A 19,295-nucleotide genomic window follows, 5' to 3' on the forward strand; every position below is an offset into this window, starting at 1 on the left:
ACTAAAATGTCGCCCCTTGACACATTAAACTCAAAGGACATATGGAGTTTTATTTCTGCTGCTCTGCTTTACAGTTTGGACTGAATAAAACATTTTTTTAATGAAGTTGAAATCTTACGATAGTGCTCGACACATAACAAAAATCCATATGTACAGGCCACCAAAACACAATGAACAACAAGTGCAGAGATGCAAACGTGCTTCTGTGGAGTCTGGAAGGGAAAGTTGTTTTGCAAAGACCTGGTAAAACAAGAGAACATGTTTCATACCTTAAGCAGTCAAACTTCAGATTTCAGGCCAAGCTATGTTTGGGATTTTTCTCAGACGTGCATGTATATCGATTTTTTTTTTATATTTAATAAAAAATGTCCACACCAGCACAACACAGGCCAACTCTGACTTGTTTGAAAGTCTTGGAGATGTGGAGATGTTTTCTCCACATTTTTTTCTACCAGAACTGTGCAGCTTGAACACTGAGATAATGTATTAAAACAGATGTCTCATTGTTTCAAGTATATTGCAACAATTTTTTTTCATTAGTGTATGAACAAGACAACTGGAGTAAATATCAGAATTAATTTGCATTCTTTGTGATTCTTTACACTTTGATGCCCGAAGCTGTTGGAATTAATGTATGAATGCATTAAGTCAAATGTTTCCAGAGACGCTCTTCACTTGCAATAAAATCTACCTCTGTGTGAAATGGTTGAAGTAATTGATGATAACTAACTTAGTGTGAAATGTTACTTTCTGACTTTGCACGACGATTTAAATGCAGAGATTTGATGCATTTCCTGGCAGGATTTATCAATTCACAGGATTGAATCAATCAGTATTATTTTGTAACAATGCCTCGAAGGACGCTTTGTTAAAAACAATGTTTTTTTAAAAGTGTTTGATTTACTGCAGCCATCGACTGGCAAACAAGGAACAACTCGAAGACCACAGAAATGTGTGATGCGTAACACCAGCGCCCTCTATCGTTCGAAGTTATAAAGACGCCTCGATAAAGTGTGAACGACTACTCGGTTCAATAGACAACAAAAACGTGGTGAACACGAATATTTATTTCGAGAGCATTCATTCCATTGTTGCAGCAGACATTTAGATTTTAAGACACAATGATTACAAACAAAGTTAAGGCACTAAAAAAAATGTCTCATTAGCATTAGTATTATTTTGTTATTCAAGGTAGAGAATGGACATTTCAATGCATAAAAAAAATGCGTTATTAGTGGAGTTTTTCTTACTTTAAAGGAATGTACTTACATTTCTTAATTTGGGTTTTAAAGGGGGGAAATGGCAGCAAAGCATGCACAAACAAAATAGTGGGCGCCAATAGGCCACACTTGGCAGAAGAACGTTCAGCTTTTCTGGCTCGCTGCAGTTCATTTGCGTCCTAAAGCCTCCGCCAGCTTCTTCAGCCTTTTCTTCAGCTCCAGGGGAAACTTTTCGTAACATTTTTTACAAACGGGCTTCATGTCAAACTCCACAAACTTGTTCCTGCGAAATACAACGAGAGCTCAACTTAATTTCAGTCAGATTACTGTGATGTGGTAAAGATCTATAAAAGACAAAGAGAAAAGGCAGGAAGGAGCACGAACCAGCCGACACGGAGGTTAACCGTGAGCCAGGACTACTGAAAAACAGCGGCTTTTTTCTTGCGGTCTTTGACATCACGCTCACGTCTTGCAAGACGGCGCTTCAGCTCCTCTGGCATGCGATCATAGCAGTGTTTGCAAACTGGCTTCAGGTCAATTTCCACAAACTTATCTCTAATACAGTGATGTGTTAGTAAGAAGAAGTAAAATCATTTTTTTAAAGGACATGAGAGAGGGAAAGAAGAAATGCAAGGAGTGTTAGGATTAATAGAATTGTTAGGAAGAGATTGACAACATTAAGTGTATTTTATTACAAAATAAATAAACTTACTTGAGAGTGAGCTTCGTGTTGCAGGTGGAGCAGGAGAAACAACTGACGCACCAAGCCTTGTTCAGAGCCGACACCACTGTGGGGGGGATCACAATATTTCAGATGGCGAGCGAAACAAAACAAAGGTACTATTGAATAAACCCTCCAAGGTTTATGGGTTTTCTGATTAGCCTTCGAGCCATCAGTCAGAAGACTTCATAACCCTTTACGATACAATTGAATCACCCAATCTTTGGACCTTCATCTTATTTTATTAAAATACTGCCTTCACTCACCACCTCTGTTGCTAAGGCTACTATAGACCCGAGTCAGAGAGATGCAACCCAGCTGTGCAGACTGCATGTGTATCAAAGACAACAATACCTACGAGGACTCTTTCAACCGTCCTTCCCTTGAAAGCCATTTGTATTTCCTGGAAAGACTGAAACCCGCTTTAATTCATTAAATGTGGGCCTTCTGTCGGCCGCTATCACCTGGTGTACCGAACCTAAACTCTCCGACTAGATTTAGTTGAGTGTCAATGGTGTCATTAAAGGTTTGAGAATTCATGTAAATACTCACCGTCACCCTCAATCACACGGTTGCAGTGATAACACACATCGCCAAAAAGCTAAAAAAAAGAAAAGTATTAAAGTTGGGTGTTATGAAAAATGTGTCCTCAAACTAATCATTTTAAATTGATGAGTCCAACGTACCTGGTTATAATGAGTCTCACAGTAGGCCAACCCCTTCCTCTCATAATGGCGATGGCCAAGAAACGGCTTCTCACATTTGGCACATACGAAGTGCTGCAATTACAAAACCGTTGAAAATCATCAATAATTACCTTTATTAGAATCATTCATTGATTTCCCACCAACAACAACAACCACAGAACATGTATTTATCTCGCAGCTGTACCGAACAAAATAACACAAACTACTTTATTAAACATCCAATCGCCCATTAAATGAAGCAACCGTCCGAATGGATTGATCACGAACCTCAACGTGCCACTGCTTGCCCATAGCATTGACGACGCGGCCCTCGATTGGCCTCCGGCAGGCGCCGCAGATGGGGACGCCCATCTTATCATGGCAGGGCAAACAATAAAGTTCCCCCTTCAGCTCCCTGGCATCGGCAGTCAGTTCTTTCCTGTGGACAGAAAAAACCCATCTTTAAAAAAAAAAAAAAAAAAAGTCTAGAGTAAAAGTATGAAGGAGAAAAAACAGTGACACTGACCCGCAGTTGTTGCAGTTAAAGTGGTCCGGGTGATACGGGTCGTTCTTAAAAATCAGCGGCTGCTCTTCAATGATGGCGTGACACTTCTGGCATATGTACTTGCCCAGGCCACGAGCCTTTTCGCGGTTATGACATGGTCGACACAGGTGCCTGAAAAAAAGAGCGTATGGAATTCATACAAGAGATAATGAAGCGTTAAATTCAACCGAAGTCTAATGCATTTTATAGGGGAAAAAAAGCAATTTAAAGTGCTTTTAGATAGAGGTTAATGTGCCTTTAAGACTCTCAATACATGTAAAATAGGAAGCGTATGGCATACCGTCCAGCGTTCTTTACGAATCCCACATCCGCGAGCACAGCCTGGCAGATGTCACAGCAGAAGCACTCGGGATGCCAACTGTTATTCATGGCTTTAATGACCCGGCCAATGATAAACTCACCTGGAAAAATAGGGGGAAATAAGCTTTGGCCAGTGAACACAAGGCATAAGTAAATGTGGTGCTCAGCTGTGTAATTGAACTCAGGTTAAATAAATCCATAAACATCATTCCAGAAGCGATGCCAAAGGTTTATATTCAAAATTTCATACGACATTGGTTATGCATGTATTCAAACTGCACACAAACTAGATTGTTCAAGAGAAAAAAATACATTTTTTTCCCTATTATTCAAAGCCACTTTCTGCTACAAACATATCAAACTGGTCTTTGAATGAAAAAGCTCTATTTTATCTTAAATATAGAATCATTTCGAAAGAATTGTTTCATGATCAAAACGTTAAACTAACAATAACTAAAAGTGTGTTTCTACTTTTAAGAAGGATCAAACGACAGCTGTTGTAATGAAGACTGAAAGTGGAAGCCCGGCAAAAAACATATGCAACTGACGGACCAAATAATGGAAAGAAATAATACATGATGTATTTGTTGGACTCTGAGGCAGGCGAGTGCTCAAGCTCAAGCTTAACCACCCTTTCATTTCATGTCAGATAATAAAGAAGGATGATCACGACTCGTAAAGACTAAATAAGCATGCGGGAGCTTAAGTGGTGGCCTAACTAAACTGTTGAGCAATACTTTTCTGAAACAACATCTTTGTATTTAATCAAACCAATTTCACGCACCACTTCTGCCTCTCACAACAAAGACACACAAGTATCACTTCTAAGCTTTTTTGTAGAGTATCATCTTTTTCTGTGCACCGCAGAGCTGTACAGTTCCTAATGAGGACTCCATTATGTTTTCTAAATGGGTTCTATAGTGGTCTCAGAGAGATACTTCAATGTTAATTGTGCCACTTAATTAAATCAGAGCATGTTATCCCCGATGCACTCGTGCAGTATTTAAATTGTGCTTACATTTGACTAAAATGCTCCTGAGGTGGCCGAAAGACAAGTGGGAAGCTCACAAGTGTGTGCAAGTTTAGGGAAGTACCTCTCATCCTTGGAGGTTTTAATTACCAAACATATTAGTTCAATGTTTCCTTTTTACACAAATCAAATCTTCAGCATTATCAAGCTTGAAATACATCGTAAATGACTAAGCATTATTCCATGTTTATTTGATTTTCAATTTACAAATCCTAATAATCCTGACATATTATTTTAAAAAAAGGATGTTTTGAACAACATAAGTATCACCAAGTAAAAAAAACATATTTACACAATATTCCACCACTTCTCACTACTAGTTTTTGTAGCCGTTGATTATACATTTGGAATTTTGTGTCGACAGTTCATCATTTAAGGAATATTAATTACAAAGTAATAGCAGTGATACGTAGAAGTGAAAGAGAGTGTAAAAACTGTTTTTTCAAGTAAAGTAAATAAACATTTTAAATTTAATGTTTCAGTGTTATAGTCATCTTAATACATCTGTGTAGAATTTAGAGGTAACTATCTTAATAAAGGAAAATTCCAACTTTCCCTTGTAACCCTAATGAACAAAGTACTAATAAATAATACATTTACCATGTTTAAAAAGGAGAAATTGATTCCCAAAAATGTTTTTCTTCGCTGCCACAGGTTTGATACATGCAAGTGGATTTCCTGTAATGTCTAACCTAGAGACAGAAATCTAAATTGACTGTCTCTAATGTGTTTGAGCTGCTGCAGGACTGGAACAGTTTAACCTCGTACTGTAAAATATGTATGTATGTATTTTGGATCTTTTCTCTTCAGTTTGTAGTTACATAACTGCATACAACATAAACCCACTTTGGTTTTCTGGTATGTTTAATATAATATCAAGGATACTCACCACACTGGCGGCAGCACGGTGCAAACAGCATCTGGAAGTCGTGCTCGCAATATTTACGACCTTCGAACTGTGGATGGGAAATATTTCATGAAGGTCACACCGTCAAAGCAGAAAAAAAACATTTCTTTCTTAGCATTGCTACTTGCAACACCAATACCTCATAGAAAAGCCCTTCTGGAAACTGCTGGAAACATTGGGCGCACACGAAACACTGCTCGTGGTACAGCTCTCCATTGCTGTTGACAATCTTCTCAGTGGGCGCGAAGCCGCTCTTGCAGCGCTCGCAGGCTGCACTGGCTAGAGCATTAGCAATGCTGGAAACACAAGACCATACCTATGACACTTTTAATGGCAAAAAAAACAGCTGCTGGGTTGGGTTGCATTTATCATCGGTGAAATAACAAACTTAAGTGTGTGTACATCAGCTGTCGCCGTTGAGGATAGAAACATGTGAATCAGAGGTTGCTCACAACATCACCCTATTTGGTAATAAAACTGCAAGACGAAGTAGGAAGTAGAAAGTTCCGACATTCATAATTCAATAGAGCAGGGAAATATGCCAAAATATAAATATCCTGTAGTTTGATATCTAGTATTCTCGTTATTTAACATTGCGGGCTTTTGAAGCATGAGTAATAAACACTACAGTCTATTATTAAGTTTTATTATTTTAATATAGCAATGACAAAAGTAGATAATATAACCGTCCACTCAAAAAAAGTCAAACAAATATAAACATAATAAAAACAGTATAAGACAACTGCACTCAACAAGTGTAGACGAAATATAACAGTCCACAGTGACAAAAAAACAAGTTAATTAAAATAATATAATGTAAAAAACTGGCTGACTAACAACAAAACAAGTTTAATGAAAAATAATATAAAAAAGAAAAATAATAATAAAATAATTTGAAGCATTAAACGCCCAGCCCTATATTTTTATATTTCCTTTTAAAAACAGTTTTAATATGCAAAATGATCCATCTTTACACATCATTTCAATCACGTAATAATATATGTAATATTCTATATCCAGTATAAATTATATCCATTAAGGATGCAGAATGTTGCAAGAATGTGTTTTATTTAATTCAAGACATGTTGAAACCTGTGGGTGGCAACAAAGCTGGTATTGTACAGTCATCTACCACAATACAATACTGTAGTAAATACTAAATCGTACAACAATGTTAAAACATATGAATAAAGTACTTTACTAACCCCAGGTGGAATACTTTTCTAAATATAATAATAGTGTTGCTACTGTTGGTTAGCTAGCTAAATGTAGCAAAACTTAAAAATCAAAGCAAAATACATTTAAACTTATTTTAACGTGAAAAATCCTTAGAGAAAAGAAAATAAGGTTCATTTATGAGTCGTTTCGTTCAAATTCTCAGCATAGAGTAACTTTTATGACGTGTTTTTTCTGAACGACGTTAGCTTTAGCTCCAGGGTTAGCTTTTCCTCACACAAGTTTTTTTCCCCACACATGAGGAAACACTGACCTGCCCGTCATTCCTGCCACACCGAGCATCCCTCGAATGACAACAAACGCTCAGTGTTTGCTTTTCTCGTTTTGCTTGAATAACGGAGAGCTCAAGGGAAAGTACGTGCACGTCGACCGTCCCAGGAGAGCCGAGCCCAGGCGAGCAGAGACGAAGACCCGCCCACCGTCCGGGAGTGTCCCCGGAAGTGTGATGTCAACAGCTGGGCGAGCTTCGGTTCACACTTTAGAACGTTTGTGTCCAGAATTGGACTTTTTTAAAATGTATTATTTCACTGCTATAAGAAGAAGATGATCTGATAAATATATTGAGTTGTTCATCGGTGGTCAGATCAGATTTTTGTCATCGGATTTGTTCAAATCTTGAAAATAGTTGAAATTGGATAGTTTTGGACCCTAGTTTTAATCTGGATCAAACATTCAGTTTTTGTTTTGTTTTTTACTTTTAATTAGGATTATTATTGCGCCTGATGATAAGGTTCCAGGGTTGAGTCAGTACTTGGGTGACTTAGGTCAGTCTGTCAAACTGAGCCTGAGAAACCTTGGTGTTGTATTTGACAAAGACATGTCTCTAGTTCAACACTGCAGAAAACTGACTAATAAATCTCTAAATTTAGGAAAATGTTGTCACAACATGATCTGGAGCCTGTAATCCATGCGTCTTGTCTCCATGTCTTTTCGTTTTGACTATTGTAACAGTTTATTTTCGTGTCTAAACAAGAAGGATCTGTCTCGCCTTCAATTAATACAAAACTCTGCGGCGGGAATTCTGACTCGCTCTAGTAGAAGAACTCACATTTCCCTGACCTTTAAAATTCTTCACTGGCTGCCAGTTTCTTTCAGCATCAATTTTTAAATTCTGGTTCTTACTTTCAGATCTATTCATGGTCAGACTCCTCCTTACATCAGTGATCTGATCCAGCCTTACACCCCAGCTCGGGCTCTGAGGTCTGTGGATCAGAATCTACTGATGGTTCCTGAACACGCTTCCGGACCAGAGGAGAGAAATCCTTCCAGGCTGTTGCTCCTAAGCTTTGGAACGATCTTCATCTCCCTCTGTGTTTGATGGATCTACTGACTCCTTCAAGAAACATCTTATGAACTTTTTATTCGTGCAGACTTTTTCCTTGATTTTCTGGGACTCCTGTGTTTTTTCTTATGTGTCTTGGCCTTTTAAAGTATATATTTTAACTGTGTATTGTTTTTGATTGTTAAAGCACTTTGTGATCCTGGTCTAAAAAGGCGCTTTACAAATAACTATTACTTACTTACTTACGTTCAAGACCATGGTTCTCTTTTTAAAAAGGGTGACGTTCTTATTAGAGATGGGATACTTCCCAACGAGTTCAAGTGTCTTGTGCTTGTTTAAAATTCAATGTTTATACGGACAAAACAAAGCTTGAATGTTTGTTTGCAAGCGTTGATGACCTGTAGCACTACATTAGCACATTCAAATATAAAAATGGTAAATGCAGCAAGACCTCTCTGAGTATAGAGGGAGAGGAAAAATAGCCTAACTTTGATATTGAAATACATTCTTAATCTGGTTATTCAAGCTTAGTTGCATCATATCTATGAAACGTGGGTGTAATGCTCACACAGGTGAACGATAAATTAGCATTAGTACGGCTAAACTAAGGTCAAATTGCCTCCTCCTTGTTTCACCCGATTTACCTTTTAGCCGTTATAAAGATACATTTTGGAGAGTAACAAAATAAGCAGTGAACCGGTGAACAGTGTGATTGCTTCACACTCACGTTCAGAAGGCTGAGCCCCCAATTTTCGGTGATATTTCCATTCTCTTTTCCCCGCGTACAGCCATGAAATGTATTCTGAAATTGGGGCCACACTGGACAAGGAAGAGGGACTTTAACAAGGGTTGAATTAAAGCGACTCGAGGAAAGAGAAGAAAAAAAGAAAGAAAGTAAAGGTCTATGTTACAAGTGTCAGGGACTTGATATCTGTGGAAATTGGTCCCAGTTAAAGACAGCGATGAAGAGACCATGGGAGCAAAAATCTTTCACCGGTTTGAAAATGTCTTAAATGATAGATAGTAGAAACTGACATTCGTGTGATTCCCGTCTGTCGGTGGACGTCTGCGTACTTCTTAAAATTAAAATGAAAAGACTGACTTTCTGTTCCTTCCAGCGACGAGAGCGACTCTGTACGACTCATCCCTCTCTCGCTGGAACAACTTGATCTTGCAGATGAATGCTTCACAAACATCAGGTGGATTTGTTCCCTTCTAATCAACAAGGTACAAAAAGTTCTGGTTTCCGGGCTCATCTTTGCAATCTTGAATATTGCAAAAAAAACCTCAGGTTTATGCTCGGTGTGTCGTTTTTTTTTTTCCACCGCTACAAATGATCCGGCATCATGACTCATTCTCGGTAGCTGCCGTTATACGTTTCAAGGTTTTTAAACGCATCAGTGTAACCTCGGGAAAGTGCGATATATGGGGACCTCTGACTGTTTTCTGTGGCCCTCATGAACTAAAAAAACTAATCCAGAAACCATTTTATTATAGTTTATTTATAGTTCAACTATAGCTATGACAGTAGGGTTGTTTGTCAGTTATTTTCTGCCATTTCCATGAGATTCTATTGGCCTTTAAAAAAAAGATTTAAGCAAATAAAGCAAAAAATAAGTTACTTAAAATTGAATAAAATAATTAACTTATAGTTAGCTTCGTTCGTTTTTCTGTTTTTTTTATTTGAGTTTTGCATTTATATATTTAGGCTTTTCACTCACTTATATATTGATAACAGTCACCGAATAAAATGTGGCCCTTGAGTTAATTGAACAACAGGTCTAATCAAAACACAACAATAAACAAGCTTAAATGCATAAAAATCTTTTTATGGGCTACATTATACGTTTATTGCTACATAGGAATCCAAAAAAAAATCTCAGACATAACACATGACATCAAAAATATGTACAAGAAGCAACATCACTGTCCGTTGTGTCGAGGTTTTCACCCATTTTCGACACAACACAGATTATATAGGCGGTTACTCTGGTTAAATTGAGGCGTAATGTTGGGCCGATTCATCTGAATAATTCATAAATATACATATTAATATATAAAATAATATACAAGAATGGGAAATGTCGACTTTAAACAGTCCAACAATGTCTATCTTGTAGTCCGTTGAGGGACAGACACTGTATAGAATCCATTACAAGGGAAGGACAGGAGAAAAAAAAAGAAATATTCAACCGGCGTCGCTCCCTGAGGTCTACCATGTAGGCATCATGTCGGGGAACCAGACGCGGCCCAAGTGCTTGGACACCTCCCAGTGGATGTCGTCCAGCCCATAGCGGTGATCCGGGACCAGCACCTCCTCCATGATGGACAGCTGCGTGAGTCTGTCGCCGCACATCTTGACGAACTCCACGAAGGCGCTGCACGACACCTCGCACTCGCCCAGGCCGATGGCCGACAGCCGGGTGCAGCGCTGGGCCATGCGGATCAGCTCCTCGTCCAGCGGCCGCAGCCCGTTGGCGCAGACCACCAGCTCCACCAGACGGGGGCAGGTGAGGCCCACCCGGCCCAGCACGTCCTTGCTCACCGAGCGGCCGAAGTACAGGTGCGTGACGGGGACCTCGTCGCGGAAGAACGGGTCGAACTCGTCCTCGTAGAGGAAGAAGTACATGACCAGGTTGAAGTTGGGGGAGTGACGCACCATGGCGTCCCAGCTGCTCTTCTTGATGCGGTGGAAGTGCTGGCCCGGGTTCTCGCTGACCACGTCGATGCGGAGGTGCTCCAGGTGGACGTGCTTCTCGGAGGAGAGCGCGATGAGCAGCTCGTCGCTCAGCAAGTGATAGTTGAGCGCCAGCTCTCTCAGGCCGTGGCATTGATCGGCCACGCAGAGGATACCTGCGGGGACAGGTGAGAGGGAGCATCAAAGCCGGCGCACAGAAGTGAAGCTCATTAAACTGCAGACCACGGTAACAAGACCTACTTGAATTGACACATGTAACATTATCAGAGGCTTTTGAACTCAATCCCTTTGGAAATACTTGGAAGTGTAATGGGAAATATAACAAATACATACAAATATACTTTCACCAACTGAAGTACCAGGCAAATACTTTAAATAAATAAAAGAGAGGCTATGAAATTTACTTTTATTATGCTTGTGTTCTCACCCCTTGTGGTATCTCTTGGTCAAAGTGACCCGAAAGCCCAAAAACAAATGCAGTTGTGGCATCCCTTGCGTTATCTCTGGGTCAAGGTGACCCGAAAACAAATGTAGTTGTGGTATCCCTTGTGTTGTCTCTGGGTCAAGGTGACCCAAAGGTCCGAAAACAAATGTAGTTGTGGCATCCCTTGCGTTATCTCTGGGTCAAGGTGACCCGAAAAACAAACGTGTTAGTGGTATCCCTTGTGGTTTTTTTGGGTCAAGGTGACCCGAAAGCCCGAAAAACAAATGTGGTTGTGGAATTCCCTTGTTGTATCTCTGGGTCAAGGTGACCTGAAAACAAATGTGTTTTTTGTATCCCTTGTGTTGTCTCTGGGTCAAGTTGAACAACCTTCCTGGCTTCCATAAATACATATGCAGTGGTGGAGGTCGTAACACAAGCGTTAAAAGGGTACCAGTGTCTTTTTTCAGCCGATTACAATTGAAACGACACAGAAGCTGCTAAGGGCTTAAAAAACACTTGGAGGACTTGTCGCTTTTAAAAAGCTGTGATAATATTATTACAATATTAATATAATAGCATTAATATTTGAGCTACAGAGAAAATATAAGAGTCATAATAAGGGAGTAGTTAGCACAAAGGCCATTAGACTTTGTAGATTAACAAGGCCAGTTCATGATGGTCATTTTGAATCCCGAGAGGAGCTCTGTAGCCCCTGTGACAGAGTAAACAAACTGACTCAAGCGCCCTTTATAAATAAAGATTAAGCCTTTTAGAATTGCTTAACAACATACAAATAACTCAATAATAATATAACAGGATTCAATTTCAGTTTTTCTCAAGAGAAAACATTAAGCACTTGAGGAGTTTCCCCCATTCTCACGCAAGACGAGACATGTGATCCGTCAGGGGAGACGTACCACGACGTTTTCGACATAATTCTATGTAATTCAGGCGAAGATTCCTTGGAGAGATTTTGTGGCGGCAATTTGTAGGATTTCATAACAGAGAAGTGATGAACAGATACACATTACAAATAATTGAATTCAAGGAACTAATAGAATGTTTGTTTTACGTTTCACTCAATAAAGTTGGTTTCAAAGGACGATTTAAAATCATTTGAAATTTGTTTCTCTTTAATCAACATTCTTTTTCAAAACATCATCAGATACTGAAGTAGGTGCTGCTCAAGTAGAAAGTTCAAGAGGAGGTACAGTCAGTGAATAATTAACTAAACACTTAAAGTTATTCTTTTCACAGGTGGCTGAGACGCTCCCAGTTCTACAGGAGGGTTCAACAATCCATTATAAGAAAGAGAATATTATTATTAATTACTAAAAAAAACTCTAATTATGACTGTAGAGTTTTTTTTGCTTTAGAACTTTTGTCCTCGGTTTTGGTCGCTTTTGTCCCCTTAAAAAGAAGTGGATATTTAAAAAAAACATTTGGAAAAAATGAGATAAGAAATAAGAATATAAAATAATTATTAAATTATTAATAAAGAATTATTAATTTCTTGACTCTGTAGTTTTCTCTCCTTTATTTTGGCTTGGCAGAGTCCACTAAATAGTGGTCTCTGCACTATTTTCCTTTGATTTAAACAACCGTTCTAATGAAACATCACATCATTTTTTAAACTGATGGCGCCACCTACTGACCTCTAAACAACATGACACTGTTTCATGAAGCTTCATCCAGACCATCACTAGAAACTTGTGACCTTCTTACAGTGGTAACGCTTCTACTAATGAAGTGAATATTATAAAAAAAAACATTTTGAAAAAATTAGATAATATATAAGGATATAAAATAATGATTAAATTATTACTAAAGAATTATTAAAAATTTAAAAAGCTTGATTTTATTTCTAGACTAGTTTTTTCTCCTTTATTTTGGCTTGGCAGAGTCCACTAAATAGCGGTCCCTGCACTATTTTCCTTTGTTTAAACAACCTTTCTAATGAAACATTACATCATTTTTTAAACTGTTGGCGCCACCTACTGACCTTTAAACAACATGACACTGTTTCAAGAAACTTCATCAGACCATCACTAGAAACTTTTGACCTTCTTACTGTGGTAACACTTCTCCTAATGAGGTGAATATTATTTAAAAAAAAAGATTTGGAAAAAATGAGATAAGATATAAGGATATCAAATTATTATTAAATTATTATTAAAGAATTATTAAAAATTAAAAAAGCTTGATTTTATTTCTAGACTAGTTTTCTCTCCTTTATTTTGGCTTGGCAGAGTCCACTAAATAGTGGTCTCTGCACTATTTTCCTTTGATTTAAACAACCGTTCTAATGAAACATCACATCATTTTTTAAACTGATGGCGCCACCTACTGACCTCTAAACAACATGACACTGTTTCATGAAGCTTCATCCAGACCATCACTAGAAACTTGTGACCTTCTTACAGTGGTAACGCTTCTACTAATGAAGTGAATATTATAAAAAAAAACATTTTGAAAAAATTTGATAATATATAAGGATATAAAATAATGATTAAATTATTACTAAAGAATTATTAAAAATTAAAAAAGCTTGATTTTATTTCTAGACTAGTTTTTTCTCCTTTATTTTGGCTTGGCAGAGTCCACTAAATAGCGGTCCCTGCCCTATTTTCCTTTGATTTAAACAACTGTTCTAATGAAACATCACATCCTTTTTTAATCTGATGGCGCCACCTACTGACCGCTAAACATCATGACATTGTTTCATGAAGCTTCATCAACCCATCACCAGAAACTTGTGACCTTCTTCCTGTGGTAACGCTTCTCCTAATGGTAACAAGCAATTAATGAAAATATTTTTAATAGGATTAGAAACATTAGAAGGACCTTGTTTTTAATGTTCAACTCTATCCTGTTTTAGAAAACAAGGAATGATTTTAATTTCTAGGAAGACATCCGGAATGTTGAACCTGCTCTTTGTGTTGCCGCGGGGCTCCTGGGATCGGTACCTGCAGGAGAGACGTGAGGACAGCTGCTCATCTTCAGCAGTTTGAGGGTGTCACTGTTGTTGGCCACCAGGACTTTGAGGGAAGGGTCATCGACGGGAGTGTCGTCAATCTTCAGGGAGGAAAGCGATTTGGAGTTGACAAAGACCACCGTGAGCGCCGAGATGAAGTGAGACTGTTGGTCAGAGAGTCAAAGAGTGAGAAGCAATTAACTTTCAGGGGGAGGAAACATGTTTATCAGGGATTTTTATTCTACGCTCGCTTTCAGAGGGAAGTGTCCTTCATCTGACATGAGATTATTCTCGTGCACCCGTTACATTTAATTGCTTCACCAAATCCTACGTTAATCACGGAGATAGAGTGAATTAATTTTGGTCCATCGAATTGGAATTTCACGTTTTTAAAAATCGCAGATATCAGAAAATTGCTTCTTGGGATCTTTTGTTGCAGCTCAACATTTACAAATATTACAATATCGCTTCAATTGGATTTCCACGCCGCCCCAAAAGATGACCATGAAAAGCAGGCAACACCGGTCTATGAGCGAGCTCTCATTCTAGTGTAAGAAAATATTCATGCACTTAAATTTAACAGCACTGTTTTACTCTATTTATTTGTGTATTCATTTAATATTTGTATTATAGATCTTTTAGGCCGGGTTTAAATTTCAATAAAGTGTGTATAAAAATACAATAATTTCGATTATTTATTATTACAATAAACATTGAAGTATTTGCAGCGTTTGTTCATTTTTTGGTCGCAATTTAACTTCTGGAAATCCTGTGACATCCGGGTAAGACTGAGGACGAGAGGATACGGTCTACCCTGGCAACTTTAGAAGCTGATGTTTGGACATATTTGGTTCAAAATAAAAATCAGTTACGACTTCATCAAGAGTTATGCGGTATGGAAATTCTGCAACATCAGATTAATGACGTGCAGTGACAAAGCATGACTTTTGACAAATCACAGCAGAGTAGTTACAGTAAACGAGATTTAATCTTTTGAAAAACAAAGTGTTTTCCCCAGTCTGAAATCTTGGCAAACGAGAGGTTACGACAGTCCGTTATGACGTAATAATGGTCTTCAGTCCTCCTCCAACCAGCTGTAATCACACCCCGCTTTGTTTATACAACGAGTCCCTTGACTTTCTTGATTGACGTGTGGCTAATGCGGTTAGCTAATCACAGTCAAGTGGGTGTGGTTATGGTAAATGAGATCCGTCCCATTAATCTCTAATAAATATTTCAATAAAAAGATAGTTTTGTACAAACAGACTCATACTGATGAGTACAAAACATGGGTTTCCCATAAACATCGACGAGGAATCAAGAGCCGTGATACTTTAATCGTACCTTGGGTAGTTCCATGAAGCTAGGACGGGCTGTTGAGATGAGACCCAATGTTTTCAGAGAGCAATTGACCAGCTGAGAGAGGATGTCACATGCTGCTTCTGCCGACTCTCTGCTGCTGTCCACCTTCAATGCAAACATGAAAAATAAAATGTTATGTTTATCAAGTAAAAGGAACATGTTTGCTGTTAAACACAGGTCAAGAACAACCCGTTCTTCTCGCCAAAGCCAGCATTTTACATTCAATTCATGTATGAATTCAATTGAATAACTTCTCTCTCTCTCTCTCTGGACGTCTCATCTTACCTTGAAGCTCACATACTGAAGGTGGTCGGCGTGACGTTTAATGATTTGCTTGATGAGGTCGGGGTGCGTGGCCTTCAGGTAGGAGCTAGCAGGTTGGTTCAACTCAAACTCAAAGCAGCGCCACAGTTCTGGCATGTGGAAGGTTTCATTCCATCTCCGACACACCTGTGAACACATGAAAAATATGAACAAACGAAACCACCTTGAAGATGAAATTCAGCTTATATTGTTTTAATACTTCCTTTTCTATAAATAATAGAGAAATAATGCAAATTTAAGTGCTTCGATACCATAGTTTTAGTCAAGATATCTAACCTGGGATTCAATTATCTTTCCAAGTAACCACCAAAGAAAGCACATGTAATACATAAACATGTAATATTACAAAAAATATAGTGAGATATTGCATCATTTTAACACTAGAAAAAAACGTTAAAATTCCGAGTACGACTTTAAGCAGGATATTTGCTCATGCATCTTCCTGTGAGGCAAGATCCACGGAGAGAAGGAAGCGACGTCTCATTATAACTCGGTTACCTGAGAGGCAAAGGCTCGATCCAGCAGTGGCAGATACTGAAAGATGTGGAGCAGGATCTCCTGTGGCAGACACTCCCAGCGGACACTCTCATCCACCCAGTCTTTCTCCCTCCTCTGTTTGCGTGACCGTTTAAGAGTCCCCCGAGAACCATCGCTCGCGTCACCTCCGTCCTCCCGCTCGCTCCCCTCGAGACCTCGTTTCATACTGAAGTACAAAGAGCAGATAATAAAAGACCAAATGGTTAAACATAATTGGAACACGGCTTGAGATGTAGCTTGTGCCCTTGACTCTGTTCGTGTGGTGACAAACACTTTGGGCTAGCTGATAGGAAAGTCCTTCACTAAAGTATGTTTATCAATGTTTCTTAACCACATTAATATCATCTCGCTGTTTTTTTTAAATCACTGGTTGAGTGGGAGAGGAATGAGTGTGTAAAGATGTCGTCATGTCTGAACTCATTCAAGGTTGTGTTGGAAGATATGTAGTTGTGGTGGAAACCTTTGGTGTAAAATAACTCACAGCTTGTGAAAGTGCAACCAAAATATAACAGCGAACTAACAGCTCTGGGCTTGAGAAAGGATTCAGACAGACATGTAAACTCTCTACTTTTCTCACTTGTACGAGTAAAAAAAAAAAAAGTGACTTTAACCAGATCTGATTTCTATTCTTTGTTTAAGTAAAAGCCTTAATCGTAGATTCTTAACCTGACACTAGCTCTGATTATTAAGATAATATTGACGTCTGATTTTAACGTCCGTTATCTGTCACACAACTTGTAAAACTTAACTATTCTTTAGGTAAACTCTGCTTTAAATCTAAAAAAAATTGCCTTAAAGATTCAAGTTGTAAACACCTTCTTCAACAGTAAGTAACTTATATTTAAACAACGCTTTTCCAGACCAGTGTCACAAATTGAAACACCTTTCCATTTTCGAATTAGATGGATACGATGATGCATGAAAATCATGTGGAATAATAAGATAACAGTTTGGTTTAAGGGACAAGACAATTAAAATCATCAATTAAACATGTGTTATATTCTATGGTATACTACTACATATTTATGGCAAATGTATTATTTGTTGCAAAGTTGAATACATTTGTATCACAAGTTCTGTATCATCTAACAAAATGTCTTAACTGATCATATATAAATGCAGTTTAATATTGACTCTGTGCAGATAAGAGTTTGGTTTAAGGGACAAAACAATGAAAATCATCAATTAAACATGTGTTATATTCTCTGGTATAATACTAAAAAAAATATGGCAAATGTATTATTTGTTGCAAAGTTGAATACATTTTTATCATAATTTCTGTATCATCTAACAAAATGTCTTAACTGATCATATATAAATGCAGTTTAATATGGTCTAGAATTGGTAGAATATGGTCTAGAATGGTAGAATTTAGTCACAAAAAAGCTTAATCTTTGACTAAAGTAAGAGCAACTGTCTCAGGAGGACACGCCCCTTCTATCAAAACAAAAACAGCAGGGATTTAAGTCAGGATCGAAAAGTGCAAATAAGATAATATTGAACTCAGACAAAGGTACAGCTTATTTACTTAATTCTCTCTCCTTTTTTAAAAATAAATAAACCCAACATATGTTAGCTTAAGTACGCAACTCCACTAGTCGCAAAGCTAACTCCAACCTAGCTTTGCTGACTCGCCACATTTCGCAAAGTTGAGTTTGTTTCATTGTTTAACACACAGTGGATGATGGTGTTTCTTACCTGGTCTTACCTGCTCAGTCTTCAAGTCCTCACAGAAGGTGGTCCCTCAACCTAGACCAGGTCCAACACAACATAACTGCGTTCGTGCGGATCGACCGATCAAATACATTGGACCATAAATAAAGCGCCGAGATAAGTTGTGAGGATGGAAAATGTCGACGAGAAGCGTGTGGATCGAGGTTTGTAGGGTGTTGTTGTTGTTGTTTTGTTTTGACAGCGACGCGCCTGACCTAGTTAGCCAAGAGTGCTTCACTAGTTTCAGCTAAAGATGGCGTTTGTGCTTAAGTCAGTGGGCTGAGCCGCCTGTAGCTACACAGAAGCGCCGGCAGAGGGAGACATTTTTAAGCTTACATGGTAGGACCATGTTGAGTCTTAACATCAGAAAATCTTAGCTAGATTAAATATATTTATTTTATTTCTTGTGTGTTGCTTCGGGATACAGATCTACCAAATAATATAGGAACAATTACATTATCGGAACTTTTTTTTCCCTGGGGATTGCAGGAAAAAAAGACCTAGTATGTATAATAACTAAACTTTTGAAATAGGATGTAGTTATGAAAAAAACACTGTTCGAATTCATTATTTTAATTATGGATTTCCTTTATAAAATGATGAATTTGATTTTATGGACTAATTGAAATCAATAATTTATGTTTTTAAAATGTATAATAAACGTTTTTTGTTGTGGGGTTTTTTTTTTACAAAAAGATTTATATTCTTATTGCACAACAAAAATCTAAATTCAATATTGTTTTAATATATGGCTTTTTAAATTCTATAAATTTTAAATTCAGTAATCTGATATATTGTACTTCCATATTCAGAGTTCAACACAGACATATGTCTACTCTTGTATGGGAGTGTTTTACCTGAAACCACACTAGCTTTATCGATTCATAGTGTATTTGGTAAAAACTGCCAAATTATTATTAATATTCAAGACAAGATCTGACTTCAATCGTGCAAGTTGAGAAACTCGGGTACATACATATCAAATAAGGATAATTATGTAGTTTTTACATTATTGTTATTATCATTTGAAATAGTTAAAATAACTGATTCAAACTGGTTATTAAGTGGCACATCATGTATATTTATTATCAAAGCAGAAAGACAGAGCGGTGTATCGTTATAATCATGCCATGATGTAAAATAGTTGTTCATTTAAATTTACAGTCACTTGAAATGAATTGAAATGGTAAAGTCATCTATGGACTCTTACAGTTGCTGATAAATATGGATTAAAACATTAAAAACAATACATTTCAATTGAAATTACTTCATTTTTAATTTTATCGACAACCTTATTCGGGAAGTTTAAAGAATGT

At 37.8% G+C, this 19,295-nt stretch overlaps 2 protein-coding genes across 4 annotated transcripts; both read right to left on the reverse strand.

The window, feature by feature from the left end:
• Positions 1 to 1,049: 1,049 nt before the first annotated feature.
• LOC148076571 (LIM and senescent cell antigen-like-containing domain protein 1) lies at positions 1,050 to 7,076 on the reverse strand. Of its 2 annotated transcripts, none has more exons than XM_087793940.1 (10): positions 6,919 to 7,075; positions 5,569 to 5,725; positions 5,412 to 5,478; positions 3,473 to 3,593; positions 3,154 to 3,303; positions 2,916 to 3,066; positions 2,628 to 2,720; positions 2,494 to 2,542; positions 1,933 to 2,008; positions 1,050 to 1,503 (listed from the first exon to the last, which is right to left on the reverse strand). In XM_087793940.1, the coding sequence occupies exons 1-10, from the start codon at positions 6,945 to 6,947 to the stop codon at positions 1,389 to 1,391; spliced, it is 1,008 nt and encodes a 335-aa protein (XP_087650066.1). In that variant the 5' UTR covers positions 6,948 to 7,075; the 3' UTR covers positions 1,050 to 1,388. The 2 variants fall into 2 exon arrangements, with proteins under 2 accessions (XP_087650066.1, XP_087650067.1); XM_087793941.1 differs by lacking the exon at positions 1,050 to 1,503 and adding an exon at positions 1,614 to 1,775 and having other exon boundaries at positions 6,919 to 7,076.
• Positions 7,077 to 9,755: 2,679 nt separating this feature from the next.
• LOC148076572 (F-box/LRR-repeat protein 3-like) lies at positions 9,756 to 18,225 on the reverse strand. Of its 2 annotated transcripts, none has more exons than XM_087793943.1 (6): positions 17,975 to 18,225; positions 16,228 to 16,432; positions 15,691 to 15,855; positions 15,388 to 15,510; positions 14,036 to 14,207; positions 9,756 to 10,800 (listed from the first exon to the last, which is right to left on the reverse strand). In XM_087793943.1, exons 2-6 carry the CDS (start codon positions 16,429 to 16,431, stop codon positions 10,160 to 10,162), a joined length of 1,305 nt encoding a protein of 434 aa, XP_087650069.1. In that variant the 5' UTR covers position 16,432; positions 17,975 to 18,225; the 3' UTR covers positions 9,756 to 10,159. The 2 variants fall into 2 exon arrangements, with proteins under 2 accessions (XP_087650069.1, XP_087650068.1); XM_087793942.1 differs by having other exon boundaries at positions 17,965 to 18,225.
• Between the last annotated feature and the right edge of the window lie 1,070 nt (positions 18,226 to 19,295).

Source organism: Callionymus lyra, chromosome 6 (genome assembly GCF_982586985.1).
Source record: "Callionymus lyra chromosome 6, fCalLyr1.hap1.1, whole genome shotgun sequence".
NCBI lineage: Eukaryota > Metazoa > Chordata > Actinopteri > Syngnathiformes > Callionymidae > Callionymus > Callionymus lyra.